The sequence below is a fragment of the Eriocheir sinensis genome, chromosome 9 (genome assembly GCF_024679095.1).
Source record: "Eriocheir sinensis breed Jianghai 21 chromosome 9, ASM2467909v1, whole genome shotgun sequence".
Taxonomy (NCBI): domain Eukaryota; kingdom Metazoa; phylum Arthropoda; class Malacostraca; order Decapoda; family Varunidae; genus Eriocheir; species Eriocheir sinensis.
The window spans coordinates 22,562,540-22,587,898 of NC_066517.1; the positions used below are offsets into that span (position 1 = coordinate 22,562,540).

Sequence of the window (25,359 nt, forward strand, 5' to 3'; positions counted from 1 at the left end):
TACCGCACTGTTCGCCGTTCGGCACCGTCGCCAGGAGGGTTGGCCCAGCTGACAGTGTAAACATACCCTCCTCGTTACCATAGTAACCATGACGCTACTACTGTTTTTTGAGGAATTGCAATGGAAGTCCTCTGAACTAAGCACGAATTTATATGCAGTGCGTCTTTTTTTAAATACTAGAAGTTGTTTCTATACATCACAATTCCTCTAGGGCGAAATATATACCATGCTGTGGAAAATAGGAGACCTCGCTTCCCTACCTTGATGTTACCATCTTCTGGAGTGTTTTAGGAGGCTAGTTAGGCTGTGGGACCGCTGCCTCCAGAGACCCGTCACGGCGGTAACCGTTTGGTAATATCAAGGTATGGAGGCGAGGTCTCCTATTTTCCACAACATGGTATATATTTCGCCCGAGAGGAATTGTGATGTATAAAAACAGCTTTTAGTAGTTAAAAAAAGACGCATTGCATATAAATTCGTGCTTAGTTCAGAGAACTTCCATTGCAATTCCTCAAAAATCTGTGGTAGCGTCATGGTTACTATGGTAACGAGGAGGGTATGTTTACACTCAGCTGGGCCAACCCTCCTGGCGACGGTGCCGAACGGCGAACAGTGCGGTGGTGCCGCATCACGAGAAGGAATGAAGTGTTCAGGAAAAAAAATTGCGCTCCCCACCCTTCAGTCCCCTTCCCTTCCCTCTCCTCTCACTCCCTTCCCCTGCCCAGCCTCACCTTTCCTGCGGCGGGGTGTTTAGCAGACGGGTTTGCTTTTTTTTTTTATGGGTAGGCTGAACAGAATATGCACCGCTACGTGGAGGCATGGGGTCATTTCCTCTCCCTCTCTCTCTCTCTCTCATCTCGTGTCTCTCTTTGCCTCCCTTTCCCCTTCTTCTGTGCCTCTGTCTGTTTCTCTTGGTCCTCTTCCTCTCCGTCTCTGCTTCTTTGTTTCTTGTCTCATATTTTCTCTAGCCTATCCATGTTGTTTTCTGTCTTTTTTTCCTTCTCTGTGTCTCACGTTTCTCTATCTCTGTCTTTCTCTCTGTCTCGTTGTTGTTTTCTATCTCTGTCTTTCTCTGTGGTTTCTGTTTTCCTGTTTTCGTGTCATGTTTCTGTTCATCTCACGTTTCTCTGTCACTGGTTTGATCTCTCTCTCTCTCTCTCTCTCTCTCTCTCTCTCTCTCTCTCTCTCTCTCTCCTATTTTCTCTGTTTCCATCTCTGTTTTCCTGTTCTCTTCTGTGCCTGTCTTTGTGTTTATGATTTTCGCTCTTCTCTCTGTCTCATGATTCTTTACATCTGTCTTATGTGTCCTCTGTCTCTGTCCGTCTGTCTCTCTCTGTCTTTGTCTATCTGTCTCTTTGTTCGTGTATACATTATTATTATTAGTAGTAGTAGTAGTAGTGGGCATCGTACACGCATAGCAACAAGCAGGAATATGATGGTAGTGGTTTGGGTGGATTATAATAGTAGGCTACCAGTGATATACTAGTTATAATGATAGTATTTGTTGTAGTAGTAGTAGTAGTAGTAGCAGTAGTTGTTTCGATGATAGTGATAATAGAAGGTATATATATAGAAGCAGTGATGATGGTGGAGATAGTGAAGGAAGAGGAAAAGGAGGAAGAGGAGGAGAAAGGAACAGTATAGAGATGAAGAAACTAGCCTAGCAGTAAATGACGTAGAATCGTTATAGCAATGTTAATAATGAAAATAAACAACCTATAATCCTAACACACACACACACACACACACACAAGGCTTTCGTAGGAGTTGTGGCGGGGGGGGCGTTTCCTTGGGTAGTAGGCTATGGTAGTTTTATGACCCTGGTGGTATTATAGGGTTCCGCGGGCGCTGTGGTGGGCATTTCCATAGGCAGTATAGTAGTTTTATGACCTTGGTGGTAGGTTGACAAATATCACTCATGAGAACTCCCTTCCCTTTTGTCCTTTTGAAATAGTTAAGACCAGGATATATATATGAGAAAGGAAAAACAGAGAGAAAGGAAAAGAAAAGAAAGGAGAAAAGAAGAGAATGGTAGGAGATAGAAAACGAGAGAGAAATAGAGGATGAGGAAAGCAGAGAAGGAAAGAAGAACAAGGAAAAGAAGAAGAAAGGAAAAAAAAGAAGAGAATGGTAGGAGATAGAAAACGAGAGAGAAATAGAGGATGAAGAAAGCAGAGAAGAGGGGAAGAAGAACAAGGAAAAGAAGAAAAAAGAGAATAGTAGGAGATAGAATTAAGACGAGAGAAATAATGAGGATGAGGAAGGCAAGAGGAGGAGAAGAGGAACAAGGAAGAGAGAGAGAGAGAGAGAGAGAGAGAGAGAGAGAGAGAGAGAGAGAGAGAGTGAGTTCCGTTCGCCTCTTTGAATAGCCTCTCATCGTAGAAGTGTCGGGATTTCCATGGCCTGTTTGTGATGCCGGTGACGGTTCTACACGACTCCTGCATACTGAAAGGAAAAAAACACCCATGAAAACCCAGTTAATCCCCTCTATGACCTTGGGAAATAGACGTTATGGGAGCTAGATACGTTTAATAACATGGACCAGAGAGAAAGAGGGCGAGGAGAGAGAGGAACATGAGAAGAAGAAGGAAGAGGAAGGAGAGTCTGCAAGCGGCCATCCAGTTCCATCCAGTCAGTCAGTTCGCGCGAGGCAGCTCCCTTAAACCTAAACCCATACATTCTCCTCCTTCCTCATTAATAATTCATCTTTGCCTTTCCTTGACTTTGCCGTGGAGGAGGTTGGAATAGGAAGGTGGAGGTGGAGGAAGGAGAGCTGGAAAATACGTGGACGGAGGTAGTCGTAGCGAAATGACTAAAGAAGTGGATGATAGCTGAAGTGGAGTTAGAAGGGAAGAATAGATGGAGGTAGAAGTAGTTTTAGAGAGGTGATATTAGAGGAAGTGGAGGATAGAGGCGTAGATAACAAGTAGAGGTATTCACAGAGGATGGAGAAGAGGAAGAGAGATAAAAAAGAGGCAGAAAGAAGGAAAAAGAAAAAAGGAGGAAGAAAAAAATAAGGAATAGAATGGACGTGAAATATTTAAGAACTGATAACGAATATGATGAAAAATGACGAAGAAAAGGAAGAGGAGGAGAAAGAAGAAAAAGAAGAAGAAAATGAAAAAGAAGAGGAAGAAAAAGAAGAAAATAAAGAAAAAGAAAAAGAAGAAGAAGAAGAAGGATGGGAATGAGGAAAAAAGTGAAGGATAGAAGTGAATGATAATGAATAAAATGAAAAATGAGAAAGAAAATGAAGGAAAAGAGGAAGAAAGAGGAAAAAGAAGAAGAAGTAGGAGGATGAGGAATGAAGGAAGGAAGTGACCGAGTACAGTGTAGCATGCTTGTTGTTGTTGTTGTTGTTAGTGGTGGTAGTGGTGGTGGTGGTGGTGGTTGTGGGCAGGCCGGGCAGGATGTGATGGGCGGGGCAGACTCGGGTAGGTTTGTGGGGTCGGCTCGGGCAAGTTAGCAGGTTCAGTCATCAGGAGGCCACGGTCAAGGTAGGACGAACAGGAGGAGGAAGAGGGGGAGGAAGAAGAAGAAGAGGAGGAGGAGGAGGAGGAGGTATTTGTGTGTGTGTATATCTATTCTGAATTGAGGAAGATGTGATATATTGTTTTTTTGTTTGTTTTTTTCGTTTTAATTCTGTCTTTTCTCTCCTCACGTCCGTTTTTCTTCGTCTTTCGTTCTTCTTGTGTGTGTGTGTGTGTGTGTGTGTGTGTCGTCGAGCGAAGAAGGAGAGGAGGAGGAGGAGGAGGTTGTATAGGAGGACAAGTGAAGTTTTAAGGTTTACGAGGCTTGTGAAGTTTACTACTGAAGTGATGGAAGAGGAGGAGAAAGAGGAGGAAGAGGAGGTGAAGAAAAATGACAAGAAAGAGGAGGAGGAGGTGATAAAGAGAAGCATAGCGTTTAAAATTAAGGAAAATGGTAGAGGAAGAGGAAGAGGATAAGCAAAAAAGAGGAAGGAAGAGGAGCAAAAGGTCTATGGTTTAAGGTGTATAATTATATTGAAGGAAAGAGAGGAAGAGGAAGAAGAAGAAACATATAACCGAGAAAGAAGAAAATAGAAGAAATAAAGAAGAGTAAACTGAGGTTAAGGGATTAATGAAAGGAAATGAGGCAAAAAGAGGAAGATGGAGGAGAAGAAGGAGGAGGAGGAGGAGGAGAAAGATGACAAGGAGGAGGAGGAGGAGGAGACGAGAACGAGGAGATGGGTAAAGGAGTGCAAAAAGGAGGAAACAGAATACCAGAATCAAGAGAAAGAAGAGAAGAATGGGAAGCAGAAGGAGAAAGGAAAGAAGGAGGAAGAAGAGGAGGAAGAGAAGGAGGAGGAGGAGGAGACGAGAACGAGGAGGAGAAGGGTAAAGGAGGACAAAGAGGAGGAAACAGAATAGCAGAACGAAGAGGAAGAGAAGAATGGGAAGCAGAGGGAGGAGGAAGCAATAATTCGGAAGGAAAGTGAATGGAAGGGAATGGAGAAGTTAAGCGAACTGACTTAGAAGATTGAAGAAAAATATCGCCAGTGATTCGCGAAATGTAATAAAAGGAGGAGGAAGAAGAGGAAGAAGAAGAAGAGGAAGAAGGAAAACGTAAACGAAAAGATTAAAAAAAGAAGTAAAAAAGAACACATCGAAATAAAAAGAAAACAATATTAACTCAGGATTAAAGACAAATAAGAAAAGAACAAAACAAAGAAAGAAAAACATCGCCCAGTTGTAAACAAAGATGCGTTCGATGATAAACAAAAAAAAGAGAAAAATAGAAAATAACAGAGATAAGGAAAGGGAAGTGAGGAGGAGAGATAAGGAGAAAGGGAGATGAAGAAGCAATAAACAGGAGACAAAGAAAGGAAGAAAGAAAGACATTAATAAACAAAGAAGCAATAAAAGATGATCGTAGTGGAATAATTCAGGAGTGTAAATAAAATGAAAGAGAAGGGAGTAGAAGAGAGAGAGAGAGAGAGAGAGAGAGAGAGAGAGAGAGAGAGAGAGAGAGAGAGAGAGAGAGATGGAACAAAAAAGGGAGACAAAAAAATAAGAAAAATGACGGAAATATGAAAAAAGAAAAATAAGAGAAAAAGATACAAATGAAAAGAAAAAAATATGAATAATGAAAAATAATAAGTAGAAGAGAAATAAAGAAGAAGAGGAAGAAGAAGAGGAGAAGGAGATGGAGGAATAGGAACAGAGACAAGAAAACAACGAAAACAACAACAAAAAAAAAGAATAGAAAGGAAACCGAAAACTGCAACGAAAAAAAAATAATGATGAAAAAAGAAAAACAAGACAACAGGAATGAAAAAAAAAATAAATAAAAACCACAAAAAAAAAACATATACCAATAAGCAACATGATCCTTCCAACAGTAACTTAAACCTTCGAAAAAAAGAAAAAAAAAACTAAAAAAGAAGAACAGCAATAGAAGAAAAAAAGAAAATAATTATACAGGTAAAGGAAACTCAGGTAGAAAGGTAGACGTGGGAGGAGGAGGAGGAGGAGATGAAGGAAGAGGAGGAGGAGTCAGGTAACATTAATCACCACACACCTGCCCACACACACACACACACACACACACACACACACACACACACACACACACACACACACACACACATATATCTTACCTTATCAAGCACACCTGTCCTCTCTAAATCAACCTTGACTACGCGTGATCATAATACAGGTAATTACTCTGTCTCTTTCTCTCTTAGTGTTTGTCTGTCAAGTGAAGCTGGTAACAATGATGGTGATGTTATAGTAGTAGTAATAGTAGTAGTGGTAGTAGTAGTAGTAGTAGTAGTAGTAGTAGTAGAGGTAGTAGTAGTAGGAGGAGGAGGAGGAGGACAAAAATAATAATAGATACATGTGTGTGGTTGTTTAAAGGAGGAAAAGAAAGGAGGAGGAGGAAGGAGATGAAGAAAGATGACTCGTAAAGAACAAAAAGACAAAGAAAAAAAGAAAAAGAGCAAAAAAAGAAGAGAGTAAAAGTCAATGGAAAATAACGGCAGAAAAAAAGTAAAAAAAACAAAAACAGGATGAGAACAAGAGAGAGAGAGAGAGAGAGAGAGAGAGAGAGAGAGAGAGAGAGGATAGCGTGGGGGACTATATGTAAATTTTTTTAATGAGTTTTACCTAACGAGGGATTGCTAATGAGGACAGGTAGGGTAAGGTAAGGCAAGGTAAGGGAAGGTTTGATAGATGTCCTTATATGGCTCCTCTCTCTCTCTCTCTCTCTCTCTCTCTCTCTCTCTGCGTATGATTTTTACCGTATATATTGTTGTTTTCTTCCTTTTTTGTCGTTATTTTTTCATCGTTCTCATCCTGCATTTTTTCTTTCATTTTTGTCTTTCTTTTCCATCCATTTTTGTTTCTTCTTTCTTTTTCTCTTTCTCTCCATTTTTTTCCTTTTTTCTTCTTTCGTTTCTTCTCCTTCTCCTCCTTCTCCTCCTCCTCCTCCTCCTCTTTCTCCTCCTCTTTGTAACACTGCAACACTCGTCTGGCAACTCTTCAACACTAACATAACACTGATTTGTCATCCCGTTAGAAAAAGAGAAAAGCTTGAGAGCAACGTTACATCACAGTCCTCCTCCTCCTCCTCCTCCTCCTCCTGCTGCCTACAATATACCTTAGTCATCGTCGGGGTACAGTTATATAAGATTTTTTTCCTTTTTTTTTTCTTCTTTTTGTCGAACTCTTCCAAATATGTCGAGTCTGGCTCCTGCGGTCTTTTCTTCCCTGCCACACAGCCCCAACACTTATCTCTGCCTCTCATATGTAAGCTATAGATAACATATGAGAGCAAAAAATCGGTGTTGGGACTGTGTGGCAGAGCAGAGGGGAGAAATGGACCCGCGGGAGCCAACGCCAAAACGGAATCGACAAATTGGTTTGGGGGAGGGGAGGAGGGGGGGGGGGCCGTGTGTGTGTATGGGGGGGGGGAGGAGGGTGTCAGTGTGTGTGTGTGTGTGTGTGTGTGTGTGTGTGTGAGAGAGAGAGAGAGAGAGAGAGAGAGAGAGAGAGAGAGAGAGAGAGAGAGAGAGAGAGAGAGAGAGAGAGAGAGAGAGAGAGAGAACCAGTTATTATGTAGATTAAATGTCCGTATAAATATTAATGTAGAAATCTCTGACGTATATTTATTTATTTTTCTTTCTTTCGTTATTTTTTGTATTTATTTATTAACTTCTTTTTTGTTGTCCTTTACCTTTCTCTGTTTATTTATGTATTTTCTCACGTTTTTTTCTTTCTTTCGTTCTTTTTCTTTCTTTCTTGTTATTTTGTTCTCATTTTTCTCTTTCTTCCATTTTTATAATTCTCTATTTCTTTATCTATTCCTCATGTCTGTCGTTCTGTCTGTCTGTCTGTCTGTTCTTATTTCGTAATCATATTTTTCTTTCTTCCATTTTTATCATCCTTTATTTCTTTATCTATTCTTCATGTCTGTCGTTCTGTCTGTCTGTCTGTGTGTCTGTGTCCCGATCCATGTCTGCCTGCCTCTCAGTCTCTCTATCTCTGTCTCTCAATTAATCTATCTATATCAGTACCCATCTATGTATTTACTTTATTTTCTTATTATTCATGTATTTACGTCTATTTATCTCTGTACACATTTATCTATTTGTTCACTTATCTCTTCACACAGGTATGAAATGTAGATTATATATAAGTTACGTCTGACTAACTTCACCTCATTTATTTTTGATTAATTTCAAGTTTGGTTATTCTATCTATCTAACTATCTATGAGGCTTCTAACCTGTCTATCTATACACCATCTATCCGTCTATTTATTCCTCTATTCATCTATTAGCATGTGATAGATATGTAAATTGCGTGGAGTCTATCTAACTTCACCTCTTCTAATTTCGGTTTAATTCAAGTTCGTTTACCTGTGGGCGTGTTTACCTGCCTCTCACCCGCCAAGGTCAAGGTTAATGTCCTCACGTCCGTTAACCCTGCTCGTATGTGTGTGTGTGTGTGTGTGTGTGTGTGTGTGTGTCCTAGTAACGTAAGAATTATTTAACATTCTGAACAAAACTGTGACAACGAAATATATTAAAAAACGAAAGAGGAGGAGAAAGTGATAGTGGTGGTGTTTTAAGTGCGTTAGTTTTAGTGTGCGTGTGTGTGTGTGTGTCCTAGTAACGTAATAATTATTTAACATCCTGAATAAAACTGTGACAACGAAATATATAAAAAAAAAAACGAAAGAGGAGGATATTGTGATAGTGGTGGTGTTTTAAGTGTGTGTGTGTGTGTGTGTGTGTGTGTGTGTGTGTGTGTGTGTGTGTGTGTGTGTGTGTGTGTCCGTCCACCCTTCAAAACGTGTTCCATTCGATCAGCAAACATGGCCTCTGTGACCCTCGCCAGCGGAAAGCAATGTAAATACGGCGTGGAAGGAGAATGCAAATAGAAGGTCTTCAAAGGTATATGGAGAGGCATGAGAGAGCATAATATTAATCCATGACTCGCAGCACGGGTTCACGAAGGGTAGATCATGCTTAACCAATCTTCTGTCCTTCTGTACTAATGTAATTGAGATGGTAAACAGATGAAAACTCTGATATATATTTAGATTTTAGTAGAGCGTTATTGTGAGTGCCAATGAGATATGTACGTTCAGGAAAAGGTTAGATACGTTCATGGGTATTGAAGTTAGGTGGGGTTAGATTCTTCTGTCCTTCTGTACTAAAGTAATTGAGACGGTAAACAGATGAAAACTCTGATATATATTTAGATTTTAGTAGAGCGTTATTGTGAGTGTTAATGAGATATGTACGTTCAGGAAAAGGTTAGATACGTTCATGGGTATTGAAGTTAGGTGGGGTTAGATTCTTCTGTCCTTCTGTACTAAAGTAATTGAGACAGTAGACGGATGAAAACAATGATATATATTTAGTTCTTAGTTAAGCGTTATTGTGAGTGCCAATGAGATACGTACGTTCAGGAAAAGGCTGGATAAGTTCATGGATAGTGAGGTTAGGTGGGGTTAGGATTACAGGAGCTGCCTTGTATAGACCTACCGACTCTTCATGTTCTTATTTCTACGCCTTTCGATGTCAAAAAAGAACAAAAACAAAAACAAAAGATATTGACATGCATAGACTCTTCGATCCCTAACATTCACTAACACTAACTTCCCACTTTCGCTGACAGATGGCGCGCGGGCTGACCTTGGCATTGGCGGCGGTGGTGGCGGTGCAGCTGGCGGGGGCGACCTTCGACTACGACCTCTTCGGCACGCCCCTCGTCATCTACCCCCCGACCTTCTACAATGCCCCCGACTACTTCCAACCCTTCCTTCGTGAGTGTGAAGGAGAGGGAGGGGGAGAACAGGGGAGGGAAAAGAGGGAAAGGAAAGAGTTAGGGGAAAATGAGAGAGGAAAGAGGGGAACAGGGGAGGGGAAAGAGGATGAATGAGAGGAAAAGAGGAGAAATGAGAAGGGAAAGTTGGAAAATGAGAAGGAGGAAGAGGGAGAAGGAGAGGAAGAGGAAGAGAAAGGAAAAGGGAATAAATAGAAAAAAAAGAGAGGAAGAAAAGTAAAAGAAAGAGGGAGAAGATAAAAAGGAAGAGGGGAAATGAAAATGAGAAGAGGAGGAATGAAGAAATGAGAGAGGAGAGTGGAGAAACGAGAGGAAAATGGGATAAATGAGAGGAAAAGAGGAAGGGGCAAATGAGAGAGAGAGAGAGAGAGAGAGAGAGAGAGAGAGAGAGAGAGAGAGAGAGAGAGAGAGAGAGAGGTGGAGAACGGAGAAAGGGAAAAAGGAAGAACGAGAAGGGAAAACTGGAAAAAACGAAAGGAAAGAGAAAGAGGAGGAGAGAGGGAGAGGGAATAAAAAAAGAAGGAAGAGAAAGAGGAGGAGGAAGGAGAAAAAGGTTAATTAACAGATGAAAGGAACCAAAAATATGCATGAAAAGATAAACAACAAGATGATGAAGTGTGCCCTAAAAAAATGAATGAAAGAAAGAAAGAAAAGAAAACGGAATTAAAACTCTCCACCTTCCCTGCAAGTTGAATTGTGTGGCGCTAAAAGTGAAGTGAAAAAAAGAAGAAAAAAAACTATTGCGTTGTAAGAGGAGAAAAATATTGTGCTGGACTAGATGAAGTTTGTGTGTGTGTGTGTATGTGTGTGTGTATGTATGTATGTATGTTGAGTGTGTGTTTGTGTGTGTGTAAATATATTCATGAAAGTAAAGGTATATACAAAAATAATGGCTTTAGATCTACATAAAAAAGAGAAAAATACAAACACATGAAACGAAAAGAATGAAATAACATCAAATAACGTCAAAGAACATCAAATAACAACAACATCAAAGAATAACAACAAAGCAAGCAAAAAAATAAAGTAAAAAAAACGAACAAAATATCTAAGTAACAAAAAAAATATCCAAGCAAGAAATCACACAAAAAAAAAACAGTAAAGAAAAATAACGAATGAGCTTAAACAAACAAAACAAAAAATAAATAAAGGCCTGTTTCCCTTTGTGATACTAGGGGATAACTCTTAAAAAAACAACTCCTGATAATCATAAGCTAGGAGACATCACCATTCACTGTTCTACCTCCTCTACGAAAGCCTTACAAAATGTGTGGATGTGTAAGCTCCGAAATGCTTAAGAACATAGGCCTACAAAATAAAAATAAATATCATATCCAACATTTCATTACACATTTTTCACCCACTCACAAACTCCCGATATTCAAAAGCTGAAGAGACATCACCATTCGCTGTTCTACCTCCTCTACGAAAGCTCCGAAATGCTGAAGAACATAGGCCTACAAAATATCAAAAAAATATCATATCCAACATTTCATTATACATTTTCACCCACTCACAAACTCCCGATATTCAAAACCTAAAGAGACATCACTATTCACTGTTCTACCTCCTCTACGAAAGCCCAAAAATGCTTGAGAACATAGGCCTACAAAATACAAAAAAATATCATATCCAACATTTCATTACACATTTTTCACCCACTCACAAACTCCCGATATTCAAAACCTAAAGAGACATCACCATTCACTGTTCTACCTCCTCTACGAAAGCCTTACAAAATGTGTGGATCATGGATGTGTAAGCTCCGAAATGCTTAAGAACATAGGCCTACAAATCTCTTCCTCTTCCCTTCTCACTCTGCTTTCCTCTTTCTCCCCTTTCTCTCTCCCTCCCTCCATTCTACTCCCTACCATTCTTGCTTATCTTCCTATCCCTGCTACCTTCTGTCTGTCTCTGTCTGCCTGTCTGTCTGTCTCTTCTTTTTCTTTATCTTTTCCAGTTACTTTGTTTTTTCTTTCTTTTTTCTTTTATGTTACTAGTTTTCCCTCTGTTTAGGCCTTTTATTTTGCCATTTTCGCCATCTCTCTCTCTCTTCCACTTATTTTGCCATCTCTTCTTCTTTTCCTTTTCCTCTCTTCCTCTCTGACATTCCTTAATTCCCGTTCTTCCTACAGACAACAGCGGCGGCGATTCCCCCCAGGCCATCCGCATCGCAGTGGAGAGAGCGCTTCCCTGCCCGGCCGAGGGATTCTACGCTAACCCCACAAACTGCTCGCAATTTTACAGGTAAGTTCAGGTGTGGTAGTTAGTTAGTTTGGTCGGTTCGTTTAGTTCGTTCTTCTTAGTTGATCTGTCTGTTTGTTTATTTGTATGTATGTATGTGTGATTGTCTTTCTGTCTGTCTGTCTGTTTGTCGCTCTAATGGTCTGTCTGTCTATTTTCTGTATTTGTTAGTCTATCTGTTATATATGTTTCTCTGTTTGCCTGTCTGTGTGTTTGTCTGTGTGTCTGTCTGCCTGGGTATCTCTCTATCTATCTATCTATCTGTCTATTTATCTATCTATCTAAATATCTATATCAATCTACACGTGTAACACCATTTAAACTACCCTCGTATGAACATTCAAATCACAACCAGGCTTTTTTTTCCTTTCTTCTCTTTTTTTTCACCCTGTAAACTACCTCCATCACTCTCTTGCAGACTCCTTACGTTCTTATGTTCTTACAACCAACCAACCAAACAAACAACCCAAACACCCTCCCTCAGGTGCGTGGACCATATCGGGACGGGGCAATGGTTCGTGAGGTACGTTTTCGAGTGTCGCAAGGGCCATGTCTTCGCCGAGGGGGTCGCCACTTGCTTACCGGGAACCTGCGACGGAACCCAACCACCTGCAAAGCCCATCACACCTATCCTGCCAATCACACCTGTTCTTCCACCTGTTCAACCACCTGTGCTGCCCGTTGAACCACCTGTGCAGCCCCCCATCGATCCTATTACCCCCGTACTCCCCCCGTTTGAGCCTCCCACGGACTCCCCCACAGATGATATGCCTACCACTTTGCCCCCCGTGGATGGTACTGAGCCCCCCCAGCCCCCAATCACAGACTCCCCTCAGCCCCCAGTCCCAGACCCCCCTCAGCCCCCGACGCAGCCCGATCCGGTAAGATGATGATGTTGTTTTCGTTGTTGTTGTTGCTGTTGTTGTTGTTGTTGTTGTGGTGGTGGTGGTGGGACTATAGGCGTGCTAACCGGTATACAATAAGTGAAATAAGTCGCATGCATACTTATAGTTAAAATAAAAAAGTAAGACAGTCGGCAATCCTCAATAAGATTCAGACCCGTATTCTGCAATTTTATATTTCTCATTGTTATTATTATTATTATTGTTTTTTTTTTGTCCTTAAGCTGCTTCGTATCCCGTAAAAATAAAATACACATACACCAAACCTAACCTAACCTTACCTTATCTAACATAATCTAACCTTACCTTACCTAACCTAACCTAATCTAACCTTACCTAACCTAACCTTACCTAACCTAACCTAACCTAACCTTACCTAACCTAGCCTAACCTAACCTTACCTAACCTTATCTAACATAATCTAACCTTACCTTACCTAACCTAACCTAATCTAACCTTACCTAACCTAACCTTACCTAACCTAGCCTAACTTACCCTTACCTAACCTTACCTAACTTACCCTTACCTAACCTTACCTAACCTTACCTAACCTAATCTAACCTAACCTAACCTAACCTAACCTGACCTAACCCAACCTTACCTAACCTTACCTAACCTAACCTAACCTTACCTAACCTTACCTAACCTGACCTAACCTAACCTAACCCACTCAACCCTCTTCCTATAGAACTGCTTTGGCCAGTACATCCAGCACGAGAAATTCTGCAACTCCTACATCCGCTGCAATGTGACTAGTCAGCGCTACATCTGTCCTCCCGGCACCGTGTTTGACGAGCCCAGACAGATGTGCAGAATCAGCGCCGGAGGTGAGTGTTGTGTGGGCGCGTGCAGGTGTGTGGGAGGGAAGGTGAGGTGAGGTGGTGGTGGGCGTGAGGGTGAGGATGGGAAAGTGCGTGGGATGTGCAGTGTAATATGTATTGTGTTTCTGTTTGTGTGTGTGTGCGTCTGCGTCAGTCTGTCTCTGTCTGCCTGTTGTATTTCTTTATGTTTCTATGTTATTTTGTCTTGTTTTTTTCTTTCTTCTTTTCTTTAATGTTATGCGTGGGACGTATGTTATATATGTTGTGTTTGTTTGTCTCTCTGTGTCTGTCTGTCTGTCTGTCTGCTTGTTTCTTTTTCTTTATCTTTCTGTGTTATTTTGTTTTTTTGTTTTTCTTTCTTCTTTTCTTTAATGTTATGCGTGGGACGTATGTTATATATATTGTGTTTGTTTGTCTCTCTGTGTCTGTCTGTCTGTCTGCTTGTTCTTTTTTTTCTTTTATCTTTTCATGTTATTTTGTCTTGTTTTTTTCTTTCTTCTTTTCTTTAATGTTATGCGTGGGACGTGTGTTATATATATTGTGTGTTTTTGTTTGTCTATATGTGTGTGTGTCTGTGTCTCTGTCTGTCTGTCTACCTGTTCGTCTTTTTCTTTATCTTTTCCTGTTATTTTCTTTTTGTCTTTCTTCTTTTCTTTTATGTTACTATTTTTCCCCTCTGTTTAGGCCTTTTATTTTGCCATTTTTTCTTCTTTTTGCTCTCTTTTCCACTTATTTTGCAATCTTTTCTTCATTTCCTCTTTCTCTGCCTCTTTATTTTGGTACTTCGTCTTTTCTTCTTTCGTCTTTTCCTGATGTTTTCCTCTTTTTCTTGACCTGTTATTCTGCGATCATTTTTCTATTTTTTCGCCTTTCCTTTTTTTCTTTCTCTCTCTTTTCCACTTATTTTCTTATCTTTTCCTCTTCCTTTTCCTCTTTATTTTGGTATTTCGTCTTTTCTTCTTTCGTCTTTTCCTGATGTTTTCTTCTTTTCCTTTCCATCCTTGTTATTTGCGATCTTTTTTTCTCTTTTTTCCTTATCTTTGCACTTATTTTGATTTTTTTCCTTCTTTTCCTTTTTTCTTTCTTTGTTATTTTCCTGTTCCTTTCCTGTTTCTCTCTCTTCATTTGCTTCATTTACCTCGTTTTTCTATTTCTCTCTCTCTCTCTCTCTCTCTCTCTCTCTCTCTCTCTCTCTCTCTCTCTCTCTCTCTCTCTCTCTCTCTCTCTCTCTCTCTCTCTCTCTCTCTCATTCACTTCACCTTCCTCTGTCCTTCCCACGTCTCTCTCTCTCTCTCTCTCTCTCTCTCTCTCTCTCTCTCTCTCTCTCATATTGATCCTCTCTCTCCGCCTACGACCGTTCCTTGCTATAATAATAATAATAATAATAATAATAATAATAATAATAATAATAATAATAGTCTTCCTTCTCAGCGCAGCATTATTATAAGGAACAAAAGAAGGCGAGCTTGATATTTATAATTCTCGTTTTTCATAATGGCCTGTTTTTTCCTTATTTTTGAGGGGGGGGGTAAGAGGGGACTGTCCTATAATGCACCGTGAGCTCGCTGGATTATTAAAAAATGTATGTACGATAGTTTTGCTAGTCCTCAGAGCCTTGTTTTCAGAGCCCGGATGTCAAGTATACGATAATGTTGTTGTTTTGTTTTGTTTGTGAGTTTGTTTTGTTGTTTTCCTGCTTTCTTCTTTTGTTTTGTTTCATCTTCTAATCTCCTCTTCTTCTTCCTCCTCCTCTCCTTTCCTTTTGTTCTCTTGTGTTTTATTCTCCTCTATTGTTTTTACTCTCGTTATTTGCTTTTGTTTTCCTTCTTCTTTTCCTGTTTTCCTCATTTTCCTTGACATTATATTCTTCGTTATCCTCATCTCTTCTCTCCTCCTCTTCCTTCTCCTCTCTTCTTTTCTATCCTCTCCTTTGTCCTTCTCCTTCTCCATCGCCTCCTCCTCAATCTGTTCTTCTCTTTCTCTTCTTTTGCCTCCTCTTCTTCCTTTTCCTCCTTCTTCTCTTTCCTTTCTCTCCTCCTCCATCTCCTTCACTTCGTCTTCAATCTTTTCTCTTTATCCACATCCTCCTCTTCCTCATTCTCATCTTCGTTCTCCTTTTCCACCTCGTCCTCTTTTTCCATTTCCTCCTCCTCTTCTTTCTTTCGTTCTCCACATCGTCCTCTTCCTTACCTCTCTCTCTCTCATCCCTCTCTTCTTTCTCCCACTCATATTCCTCCCATTTCTCCATTTCTTCCATTTTCTCTACCGTTTCTTCCTTCCTTCTTATGCTCATTGTCCTTCTCCTCCTCCTCCTTCTCCTTCTCGTTCTCTCAGCCACAAGACTTTCATTATTTATTTTATTTATTTCTAACCTTTTCTCTGTCACGGTCACGCTTCACAACAGACCTTCATTTAACACAAAGTAATAAGGAGGCCGGTAATTGCACTGGTCAACTTTCAGCGTCAACATTTTCAGCTCCAATAATTAATTTTACTGCATTTCTGTTTTACTTATTATTATTATTTCGAGTGTGTGTTTTACTGTTATTGTAGTTATTGGTATTTTTATTATTAGTTAGTTAGTTGTTGTTGATTTGAGTGTGATATAAAAAAAACAAATTGGGTTCGTTATTCAGTGGGAAATAATGCAAATAAGAGGGAAATCATGATATAAAATACAGTAGGCTATTGTAAGGAGAGGATATGTTATGAAAAAATGGGAAAACATATACGAAATTACATCATGTATCAGATAAGAGACAAATAATGACAGTATATGAAAAGAGAGAGAAAAAACCGAGGAATAAAAGAATATTAGCGTAAAAATGAATAATGCTAATCTACCATAATAATAAAAGTTATACTAGGCTATACCATAAAAAAATACACGTGTTAAATAAGAAAAGGAACATATTAGGCTACGATATATAAAAACCACCACCACCACCACCACTACTACTACTACTACTACTACAATTACTACTACTACTACTAATACTACTAATAATAATAATAAGACTCCATCGAAAAAACTGTAAGAGGCTCGCAAATAAGCTCTTGAAAGGTTTATGAGGAAAGAAAATGAACCGAGTGGAGAGAGAGAGAGAGAGAGAGAGAGAGAGAGCGTAGGACTGACAACAACAGGAACTTCATCTCTATCCCCTCCTCTTAAAATAGAAAGGAGGAGGAAGAGCAGGAGGAGGAGGAGGAGGAGGAGGAGAAAACATCCCTTGACCATAAACGCAGATGAGGAAAGAGGAGGAGGAGGAGGAGGAGGAAGATATGAAAGGGATAGAGAAACGAGAAGAAAAAATAATGTTTGTCAGTATTCCCGCCTTCTCTCCTTCTTTCTTCTTTTCTTCCTCTTTTCCTTCTTTTCTTCCTCTTTTATTGCCTTTCGCTGTTTTCTTTCACTACCTTTCTTTTCTTCTTTCTTTTTCCTTCATTCATTTATTATTTAATTTGTTTATTATTTTTTTCTTTATATGTTATTCCTTAAATCATGTGTCTTGTTTAATCAGTCTATACCGTTTTTCATAATTTGTCTATTCATCTATTCCCTCCTTCCTTCTTTCCCTCATTCCTCCATTCATTCACCTATTAATCCATTCTTCTTTGTTGTCCTCATCTCTTCTCTCCTCCTCTCCCTTCTTCTCTCCTCTTTTCTATCCTCTCCTTCCTCTTTCTCCATCTCCATCGCCTCCTCCTCAATCTGTTCTTCTTTCTCCTCTTCTTCCTTATACATATTCACCTTTTCTCTTCTACAGACGAGTCACTCTGCGCCGGGAAGACCATCGCCGCCTTCCCATACTTCCTGCGCGCCGAACTCGTGGAGGGCCACATTCTACTTCCCGACGACTTCGTTCTTCGGCCCCTCAACCCCTTCGAGCCCCAGACGCTTCCCCTGCCATCCCCAGCCTTCAGCCCCTTCGAAGTCGACCTCAGAAAGCCTCTTTCTCCCCCTATCCCAGGTTCTGTCCCTGCTAACTCTCCTTCGCTCAAAACTCCTGCAAATCCTTCTTTCTCTCGACCTGGTCCTCCTCCTCCTTCCTCTTTTGGGTCCCCTAGTTCTTCGTTCTCCCGGCCTGGTTCAACTTTTTCTCCTTCTTTCCCTTTCGGTTCTCCTAATCTTGAGTTCTCCCGGCCTGGTTCTCGTGGTTCCTCTCCCTCTCGGTCTCCTTTCCCGGCTAGTTCTCCATCTTTGACGTTTACAGGGAATCAACCATCTCGTTCGTCTCCGTTCTCATCCCTCCCAGCCGATACCCAGAGTCTAAACGTTCTCTCTAGCTCTGTCTATAGCCCCCTGTCAGTCCCTTCGCCCTATAGTGCAGGTCCTTTGTCTATTAATAACGTGAGGCGCCCTTCGAGTCACCTCCACTTCCCTCACTTTACGCCCTATGGTTTGCCCGAATACCATCCTTACAATATGGTGTGGCGCCGTTAAAAAGGAAGAAAAGGACTGATTTGTGAGGTGGTGAAGAAGGATGAGAGAAGACCGAGACTGAGAAATTGAACTTGAACGTGAGAGAAAAGAGAAAAGAATATGTGAAGAAGAGGCGAAGAGAAATAAAGAAGATGATAAATGTGAAGATAAAAGGTAAAAGAGATAAAAAAAAGATGAAGAAGAAGAACATAAACAAAGAAACCTAATGTGTTAAGAAAAAGGAAAAATAAGAAGAAGGATGTTTCGAAAAAGAGTGAAGAGAAGAAGATAAAAAAGAAGAATGATGAACTAAAAAAAAAAGAAGAAGGAGGTGAGAAGAAGATGGAAAAGGCAACGAGGTGAATAATTGAAGAGGAGGAAGAAAAGAAAATAACAGAAATACAAGGAAATGGAGAAAACAACTAGAACAGGAGGAAGAGGAGGAGGAAGAAGAGGAGGAAGAAGAGGAGGAAGAAGAGGAAGAGGAGGAGGAGGTGATATGTGGCATTATTGAAGGGGAAAGACCAATAGCGAGGGAAAATTTGTTGCTTGTTTGTTTGTCTGTATGAGAGAGAGAGAGAGAGAGAGAGAGAGAGTAATGTCCTATGAATACAAATGAAGGAATAACACGCATATACATACATACATACATACATCCCAAACCCTCTCCCAATACAAAAAAATTTAAAAAATAAGGAAAAAATATAGCACCACCACCACCACCAACAACAACAACAACAGCAACAACAACAACAGCTATTTCCCTCGTATTATACATGTCATTTCTGTAACCTGACAATAATAACAGAATAAATAAAATAAACTTGAATAATAATAATAATAATAATAATAATAATAATAATAATAATAATAATAATAACAACGTATGTGTAGTTTTTATTTATTCCTTCTGGTTCGTTTTCATTTTACTTTTATTATTTGAAACTTAAAAATAAAAATGACTTGCTCTGGAAATGTAAAAAAAAAAAGTAAGAAAAATGGAAGAGTATTAATAACAACAATAATAATGATAATAATAATAATGATGATAATGATAATGTTACAAGGAGAATCAAACACCTTATATTTTTTTCTTTAACCTTTATTATTCTTTATTAAGTGATATGTTAAGGCTCGTAGGTAAAAAGGTAAGAAAGAAAGAGAGAAAAAAAGAAAGAAAGAAAAAGATAAGGAAAGAAAGAAATTAAATAAAAAATAAAAAAAGAGAAAGAAAGGAAGAACGGGAGAAAGAAAGAAAGGAAAAATGAAAATGAGAAAAAAACGAGAGAAAAAAGAAAGAATTAGGGAAAGAAAACGATAAAGAAAGGAAGAAAGAAAGAGAAAGAAAGAAAGAAAAACGATAGAAAAAAAGAAAGGATTAGGGAAAGAAAACGATAAAGAAAGAAAGAAATAAGGAAGAAAGAGAGAAAGAAAGAAACTAAAGAAAAAATGAAAGAAAGAAAAACGATAGAAAAAAAGAAAGAATTAAAAAAAAACGATAAAGAAAGGAAGAAAGACGGAGAAAAAGGGAAAGAAAAGATAAGAAAGAGGAGAGAAAGAAAGTAAATAGAATGAACGAGAAAAATGTACAAAAAGAAGAAAAGAAGTGTTGAAAGAAAATAATAATTCAGAGAAGAAGAAGAAAGAGAAGAAGAAAAAGAAAAGAAGACAGAAAAAAAACAATACATAGACAAAAAAAAGGAAGTTACCCATAAAAAAACACAAATGAAAAAGAAAACGAGGAAATCAAAACAAAATCACAAATAAAACAATCACACAGAAGGAATGCAATACAATACAATATTCAACAACAATATAATACAATAACAACAAAAAATAGATCACAGCGACTACGTACGTCTTAATAATCATAATAACAATAATAATCATAATGATCCCTAGTAGACTGTAGGTATGTATGTATAATGTCTATCCTTTAAGCGTTATTTATATATGAAAATAAACACTACAAATCTATCGTTGCTGTATCGTCCTTCGCGAGGCCACAGCAGACAGCCTTTAAAATTGTGCTTGAGATCGAATTTCTTTTATGCTCCTCATCCTCCTTCTGTTCTCCTTCTTCCTTATCTTCCTCCTTCTACTTCCTCCTCTTCCTTCCTTTCTACTTCTTTGGGATCTAATATTTATGCTCCTTTTCTTATTCCTCCTCTTTCTCCTCCTCTTCCTCTTCTTTTTTTCTTTTTCCTCCTCCTCCTCCTTCTCTTCTTACATTCTCCTCTCCATCATTCGTTCTTGTTCGATTTTCTCCTCCTAGTTATGCTTATTATCATCTCTCCTTCATTTTCTCTTTTATTCTTATCGTCCTACTTCTCTTCCTCCTTTCGCAACGCCTCCTACTCTCCCTATGTTCTTCCTCCTCCTTTTCCCTCTCCTTTCATTCTTATTCTTTAGTTTTCCTTCATCATCAGTTCTTTTCATCTCCCTTTATTCCTTTTCTTTCTATTTTCCTTTTCGTTTCATTCATCACCACCTCCTCCTCCTCCTCTTATTATCTCTTCTACCTCTTCCATCTTCTACCTCCTCCTTCTCCTCTCCCATCTACCCAACAAGCTCTCTATTATTATTGTAGTCATTATGCTCGCTAAAGGGTACATCACCTGGCTTGCCCGGGTCTATCACCTTCATTATAACACTCCAACACACCAACACTTGCGTCGCTCCTCCATTAACACCTATAGAAGCGGGTCGGTGAGTTGATCTCCTTCAATACACATCTAAGGTATATATGCATGTATTTGTTTTTATTAATATAGAAGCCAAGGTCGGTGTAGCGGGGTCCTCCGGCCACTTTGAACCCTGGCGCCTCGTGACGTCACTGGAAATTGTCAAGCGAGAGACTATAGTGTGGATTGCAAAGTGTTGTGAATGAATTAATACTGTCGCAGATAAGTATTAATAGGAGTAAATAATGGTGGAAAAATGCTTAGTTGTTAGTATGTTTAATCATTTTAATGTTTATAATCTGCAAAACTATTAGTGGTGTGAAACATCTCAACCGAAAAACTATAGTGTTGATATAGAAATTGTCATAAAAAAATTAAAACTGCTGCAGAAAGTATAAACATGATTAAATAACGATGAAATATTGCTTTGGTATTGGTATGTCTAGTTGTTTGAATATTTATAGGCAGTCAGACGTTTATACTATAGTTCCTCGGATGACTGTTGTTATTGTTGTTGTCGTGATGGCGGAGTGTTCAGAGCAGGAACCGAAGTGGCCGGCGGACCCCTACCCACGCCCTGATATAAGCTATGTAAGTACGTCCGTCCGTTCCACTCACCCAACAGCTAAAACAAGACACCATTCACTCACTTATTGTTATCATTATTATTATTATTTATTATTATTACTCTCTCTCTCTCTCTCTCTCTCTCTCTCTCTCTCTCTCTCTCTCTCTCTCTCTCTCTCTCTCACACACACACACACACACGTTAGAAGTTAGTAATTAGACGTCTATCGTTATATCTTACAGTAACAACATATATACTTTTTGAAGGGAAATCAATTAGTATATAAAATCATCCTGGTGGTTAGGTCATCGTAATATTAAGGTTACTACTTACAGTATAACAACTCCCAAACTCCTCTTCCTTCTCCTCTTCCTCTTCTTACTCCTCTTACTTCTAGAGAGATAATTAAAAAAAAGGTAATGTCGAAGTTTTATCGGTTTAAAATCCATTGCATTGTCTTTCACTGGGTATAATGTGCACACTAGTATCTTACAAAACACACATACACACACACACACACGTACATACACACACACGTCAGCTCTCAAACACCTATGAACACAGACTGAGACCAGCTCCTGTTTGCTCTCTCTCTCTCTGTTTGCCGTCTGTTATCTCTGTTGTCCATTCCATTAGTCCAAGATTAAGTTCCTCTCCATAAACCTCAGAGCGATCAAAACCATCACATTCATCGATTCTTCTTTATATTATCTTGAGCCATGGATATTTTTTCTTTATTCCCATATCTAATTATCGTTATAGATTCCAACGCTTGTTTCGTTCACTGTTTCGGATCCTGCGAAGTCTAAATACTGGAAGTCGTGTAAAAGTCTTAATCAAACGAGTAAGATCAGGTAGCTTGACTCACTCCTGGATCCCATTATCAGTAAACGTGAAGTCATAGGTACTGTGCTGTCCTCTCAAACCTTTGGCCACTAGTAAAAGCTTTTAGATAGGGATTTCGAAGCCTCTAAGCTGCTCACACCGCCGCCATCCTGCTCTTAGCGCCACCGAAGTGCTTCATGAACCACTTGGCGCCTCGGGTTCGCTGGTTCGCAGGCGCCGGGATAACGGTCATCACGCTGTCCTTGCTGGAGGCCGACGAAGACGAGGACGAGGACGAGGAGGATTTGGAGGACGAGGAAGACTTGGAGGATATGTTGGTTAGCCTCCGATTCTGTATGGAGAGATGAGGTACTGGAGGGGGTAGAGATGATCCTCCTCCTCCTCCTCCTCCTCCTGTGTTCTCCGCGTCCTTGTCTCTGTTTTGTCTCCTCAAGGGGGAGCGCATGACCGTGGCCAGGCTGGGGAGGAAGGACTTCTTAGGGGTGCTGGGCTGGCGGGGTGCTGGCGGTGGAGGGGCGGGGACGCTGGGGCGGCGGGGGACGCGGGATTCCTGGTTCGTGGAGGTCCTGGAGCAGCGGGAGGTCCTGGAGCAGCGGGAGGGGCTGGGGGAGGCTGGGGTTGAGGTGACCACTGGCGAGGCGGCGGGGTTGAAGAAACCTGAAGTGGGGAAAAGAGGAGTTAGTTATGGGGGAAGATGGTGTTGCGTTGAGTGTGGTCACGTGTGGGAAGGGACATTATTATAGGCACGGGTGGGGCAGGTGAGGCAGGGGTGAGGTGTGAGCAGCCTGCCAGGGGTTAAGGGTGGGGGGCAGCGTACCATGTGACCTCTCAAGGTCGTCTCTGTGTCACGCGTCACCCGGGGGTCGTCGTCACTTACTGTGCCGCGGCGTCCTGGGCGGCGTGACGTCCGGCAGCAGGTGCAGCCACGGGTCGTAGCCGCCGCCCACCGCGACGTGACTCAGGGAGGAGGACGACCTCGGGAAGGCCTCGGGCGGGAAGCAGGAGCGGGGAGAGGGCTCCGCCGTGGAGTCCCCGGAGCCCGGCATGTACGACCACGTGCCTGAGTCCACGGAGGTTTCTCGGTCCCTGAAGTGTGGCGGCGGCAGCGGGTTGGCGGCGTGGCGCGGCGCCCCCGAAGTGGCCAGCTCAGGCTCGCTGGAATAGTCCAGCGGGCAGGCGCCGGCCTCCCGCGGCTGCCCCGGCAGGTCCGGCTGGCTGCACATGAAGTCCGGCCTAACGTGCGTCAGGCCGTACTCCCGCAGGCCCTGCTGCACGGCGCCGAAGTGGTCGTAGATGTGGGACTTGACGCAGGCCGAGTACTGCTTGAATGTGGCATCCTCCAGGGACTTGGGGCACCGCACCTGCGCCAGGAGCACCTCAGGGTCGTAGCAGAACTTGGTGGAGGGGCAGCCGGGCCGTCCCAAACCCTGGAGGTTGCCGCCCAGCAGCTTCTCGCCGACCGCCGCCTCACGCCGCGCCGTCCAGTGGTCCCAGTAGGTCTCCTTCAGGTCCAGGCAGCTGCCGCCTGCCAAGGGGTCTTTGCCCACTGTCGCCGACAGCACCGCCTCCACCAGGTCCATCTCTATGTAGTCTGACACCATCGAGGCGCTTGACAGCCGCTTCTCGCTGAGGGCCGCGTCCCGCAGCAGCCTACCGCCAGGGCTGCCGCCGTAGCCGTACACCAGCGGCCGCTTCAGCGCCTCCATCGGCTGCACGTTACAGTCGATCTCGATGAAGTCATCTTCCTCCTCCGGCACGGCGGTGGTGTCGCCCAGCCGCGAGGCGCCTCCCTCCTTCTGCAGGTGCAGAGACGAGACAAGGCCGTCGTCATCCTCGGGGGGCACGGCGCGCCCCTCGCCTCCGCCTTGCAGGCACGGTGCAAAGTCGTCCTTCTCGTAATACTTCTCGTCGAAGGGAACACTGCTCCTGCTCGCCGTCAGGCTTGCAGTGGTGGCGTCTTCGTGCACGCCGCCGCCTGCCGTGGTAGTGTCGTGGGGCGCGTCGCCTAAGGTCTTGGCGGCCTGCGTGTCGTCGTCCAGCGTGAAGACCGCGTCGCCTTGGCCGCCGCAGTCCAGCGTCAGGTCCAGGGACAGGATGCACACGGAGGCGACGTCCACGCCGCTCTCAGGGGAGGCGGGACTCGAGGGGAGGGGCGCTGGGGGTTCCTGCTGCAACCCCGGGGGCAGGGGCGGCAGCACGGGGGAGATGGCTCGGCGCCACGACGGCGCTTCGCCGCCACCTGCAGGGCCACTTGCGATCACCTGGGAGCGAGGCCGCCATGCCGGGGGTGAGGGGCGGGGGGCGGCGCTCCCCTCACGCCTGCAGGACGCGGGGGACTCTGGAGGCGGCGGCGGGCGGACGTGGGGGCGCGGCAGGGTGTGGAGGCCTGGGGGGGGGAGAGGCAGGTGGTGAGTGGCGGCGAACACACACACACACACACACACACACACACGCACGCACACTAATCACAACACCAGGAGCACTGGCATCAAAGAGCGTGAGGAAAAGGAATGCAAGGAATGAAGACTAAAAGACTGTGAAGTAGGTAGGCAGTAGTAAAGCGAACACTATTAAGAAGAGTATTACTGCAATGATGATGGTGATGATAATGATAATAATAATAAAAAAAAAATAATAATAATGAAAATTATAATGAAAATGATAATAATAACAACAATACCCATCACGACTCCACCAACACCAACACCACAACCATCAAAACTCCCCCTACCCCTTCCCTCCTTCCCTGCCCCCCCCTCCTCCCCCCCCTAAAAATAAATGCAGAGTGATAACTGCCGACCAATCCTTTAAAAGCGAACAATGAATGAACGGCGCCGCGTAAGGCATAGGTCTAAGGTCGCTGCGTAAAGGTCCCCGGCGGTCACCTGGGGCGGGAAAGGTCAGAGGCAGAGGTCAGGGGTCACGTGATCATGTTCTATGCAAGACCTCATCCGGGTGTCGGCCCACGCACGCCTCACGCGCCTCATTTGATTACTTGTTTTTGTTGTTTTTTATTTATGTCGTTTGGTGGGGTTTTTTTGTTTGTTTTTTTCGTTTTTGGTATTAAGTATTATTTTTTTTTTTGCTTTTTTATTTTTTGTCGTTTTTTGCCTTTTTCTTTGTCTTTTTTTTATGGTTATGTTTTTGTTTGTTTCGTTTGCTTTTTTTGTAATTTTCTTTATTTTTCTTCCCTTTTTTTTTACAAGCTGTTTTTACTTTTTGCCTTTGCCTATTTTATGTCTCTATCCTTTTTATCATTCTATTCTTTTTCTTTCTATTATTTCTTAGTTTTTTTGTCTTATTTGTATTTTTTAGAAACTATATATTTTTTTTCTTTTTTTTGCCACTTCTGTCTTTTTATTTGCTATATCTTTTGTCTTTTGTACTATTTTTGCCTTTGGTTTTTTATTTTGTCTTTACCTTATTTCATAATTTTATTTGATTAGTTAAGTCACTCATTTATTCATTTTTCAATACTTTCCTTACATATTTTATTTATTTCCATGTATCATCGTTTTCATTCCTTCTCTTTCCTTACTTCTCACTATTTTGCAT

At 41.7% G+C, this 25,359-nt stretch overlaps 3 protein-coding genes across 3 annotated transcripts in view; 2 read left to right on the plus strand and 1 right to left on the minus strand.

The window, feature by feature from the left end:
* The first annotated feature begins 3,358 nt into the window (after positions 1 to 3,358).
* LOC126996167 (uncharacterized) lies at positions 3,359 to 18,590 on the plus strand. Its single transcript, XM_050856394.1, has 6 exons — positions 3,359 to 3,497; positions 9,149 to 9,296; positions 11,452 to 11,563; positions 12,045 to 12,441; positions 13,151 to 13,289; positions 17,051 to 18,590. Exons 2-6 carry the CDS (start codon positions 9,149 to 9,151, stop codon positions 17,725 to 17,727), a joined length of 1,473 nt encoding a protein of 490 aa, XP_050712351.1. The 5' UTR covers positions 3,359 to 3,497; the 3' UTR covers positions 17,728 to 18,590.
* Positions 18,591 to 20,099: 1,509 nt separating this feature from the next.
* LOC126996168 (protein farnesyltransferase/geranylgeranyltransferase type-1 subunit alpha-like) overlaps positions 20,100 to 25,359 on the plus strand; it is a 43,704-nt gene continuing 38,444 nt past the window's right edge. The window contains exon 1 of the mRNA XM_050856395.1: positions 20,100 to 20,981. Within this exon, the coding sequence (XP_050712352.1) occupies positions 20,805 to 20,981 (177 nt within the window). The 5' untranslated portion in view covers positions 20,100 to 20,804. The remainder of the gene's footprint in view (positions 20,982 to 25,359) is intronic.
* Positions 21,081 to 25,359, minus strand: part of LOC126996166 (nascent polypeptide-associated complex subunit alpha, muscle-specific form-like) — a 32,277-nt gene continuing 27,998 nt past the window's right edge. The window contains exons 3-4 of the mRNA XM_050856393.1: positions 22,682 to 24,190; positions 21,081 to 22,461 (exon numbers count right to left, since the gene is read on the minus strand). Coding sequence (XP_050712350.1) covers positions 21,938 to 22,461; positions 22,682 to 24,190 — 2,033 coding nt within the window. The 3' untranslated portion in view covers positions 21,081 to 21,937. The remainder of the gene's footprint in view (positions 22,462 to 22,681; positions 24,191 to 25,359) is intronic.

What these genes read in the sequence shown, in the direction of transcription:
- LOC126996167 (XM_050856394.1), top strand. Translation starts at nt 9,149, where the DNA reads ATGGCGCGCGGGCTGACCTTGGCATTGGCGGCGGTGGTGGCGGTGCAG. An exon ending in CTACTTCCAACCCTTCCTTC is followed by an intron (nt 9,297 to 11,451) that starts GTGAGTGTGAAG and finishes TTCTTCCTACAG; the next exon opens with ACAACAGCGGCGGCGATTCC. An exon ending in AACTGCTCGCAATTTTACAG is followed by an intron (nt 11,564 to 12,044) that starts GTAAGTTCAGGT and finishes ACCCTCCCTCAG; the next exon opens with GTGCGTGGACCATATCGGGA.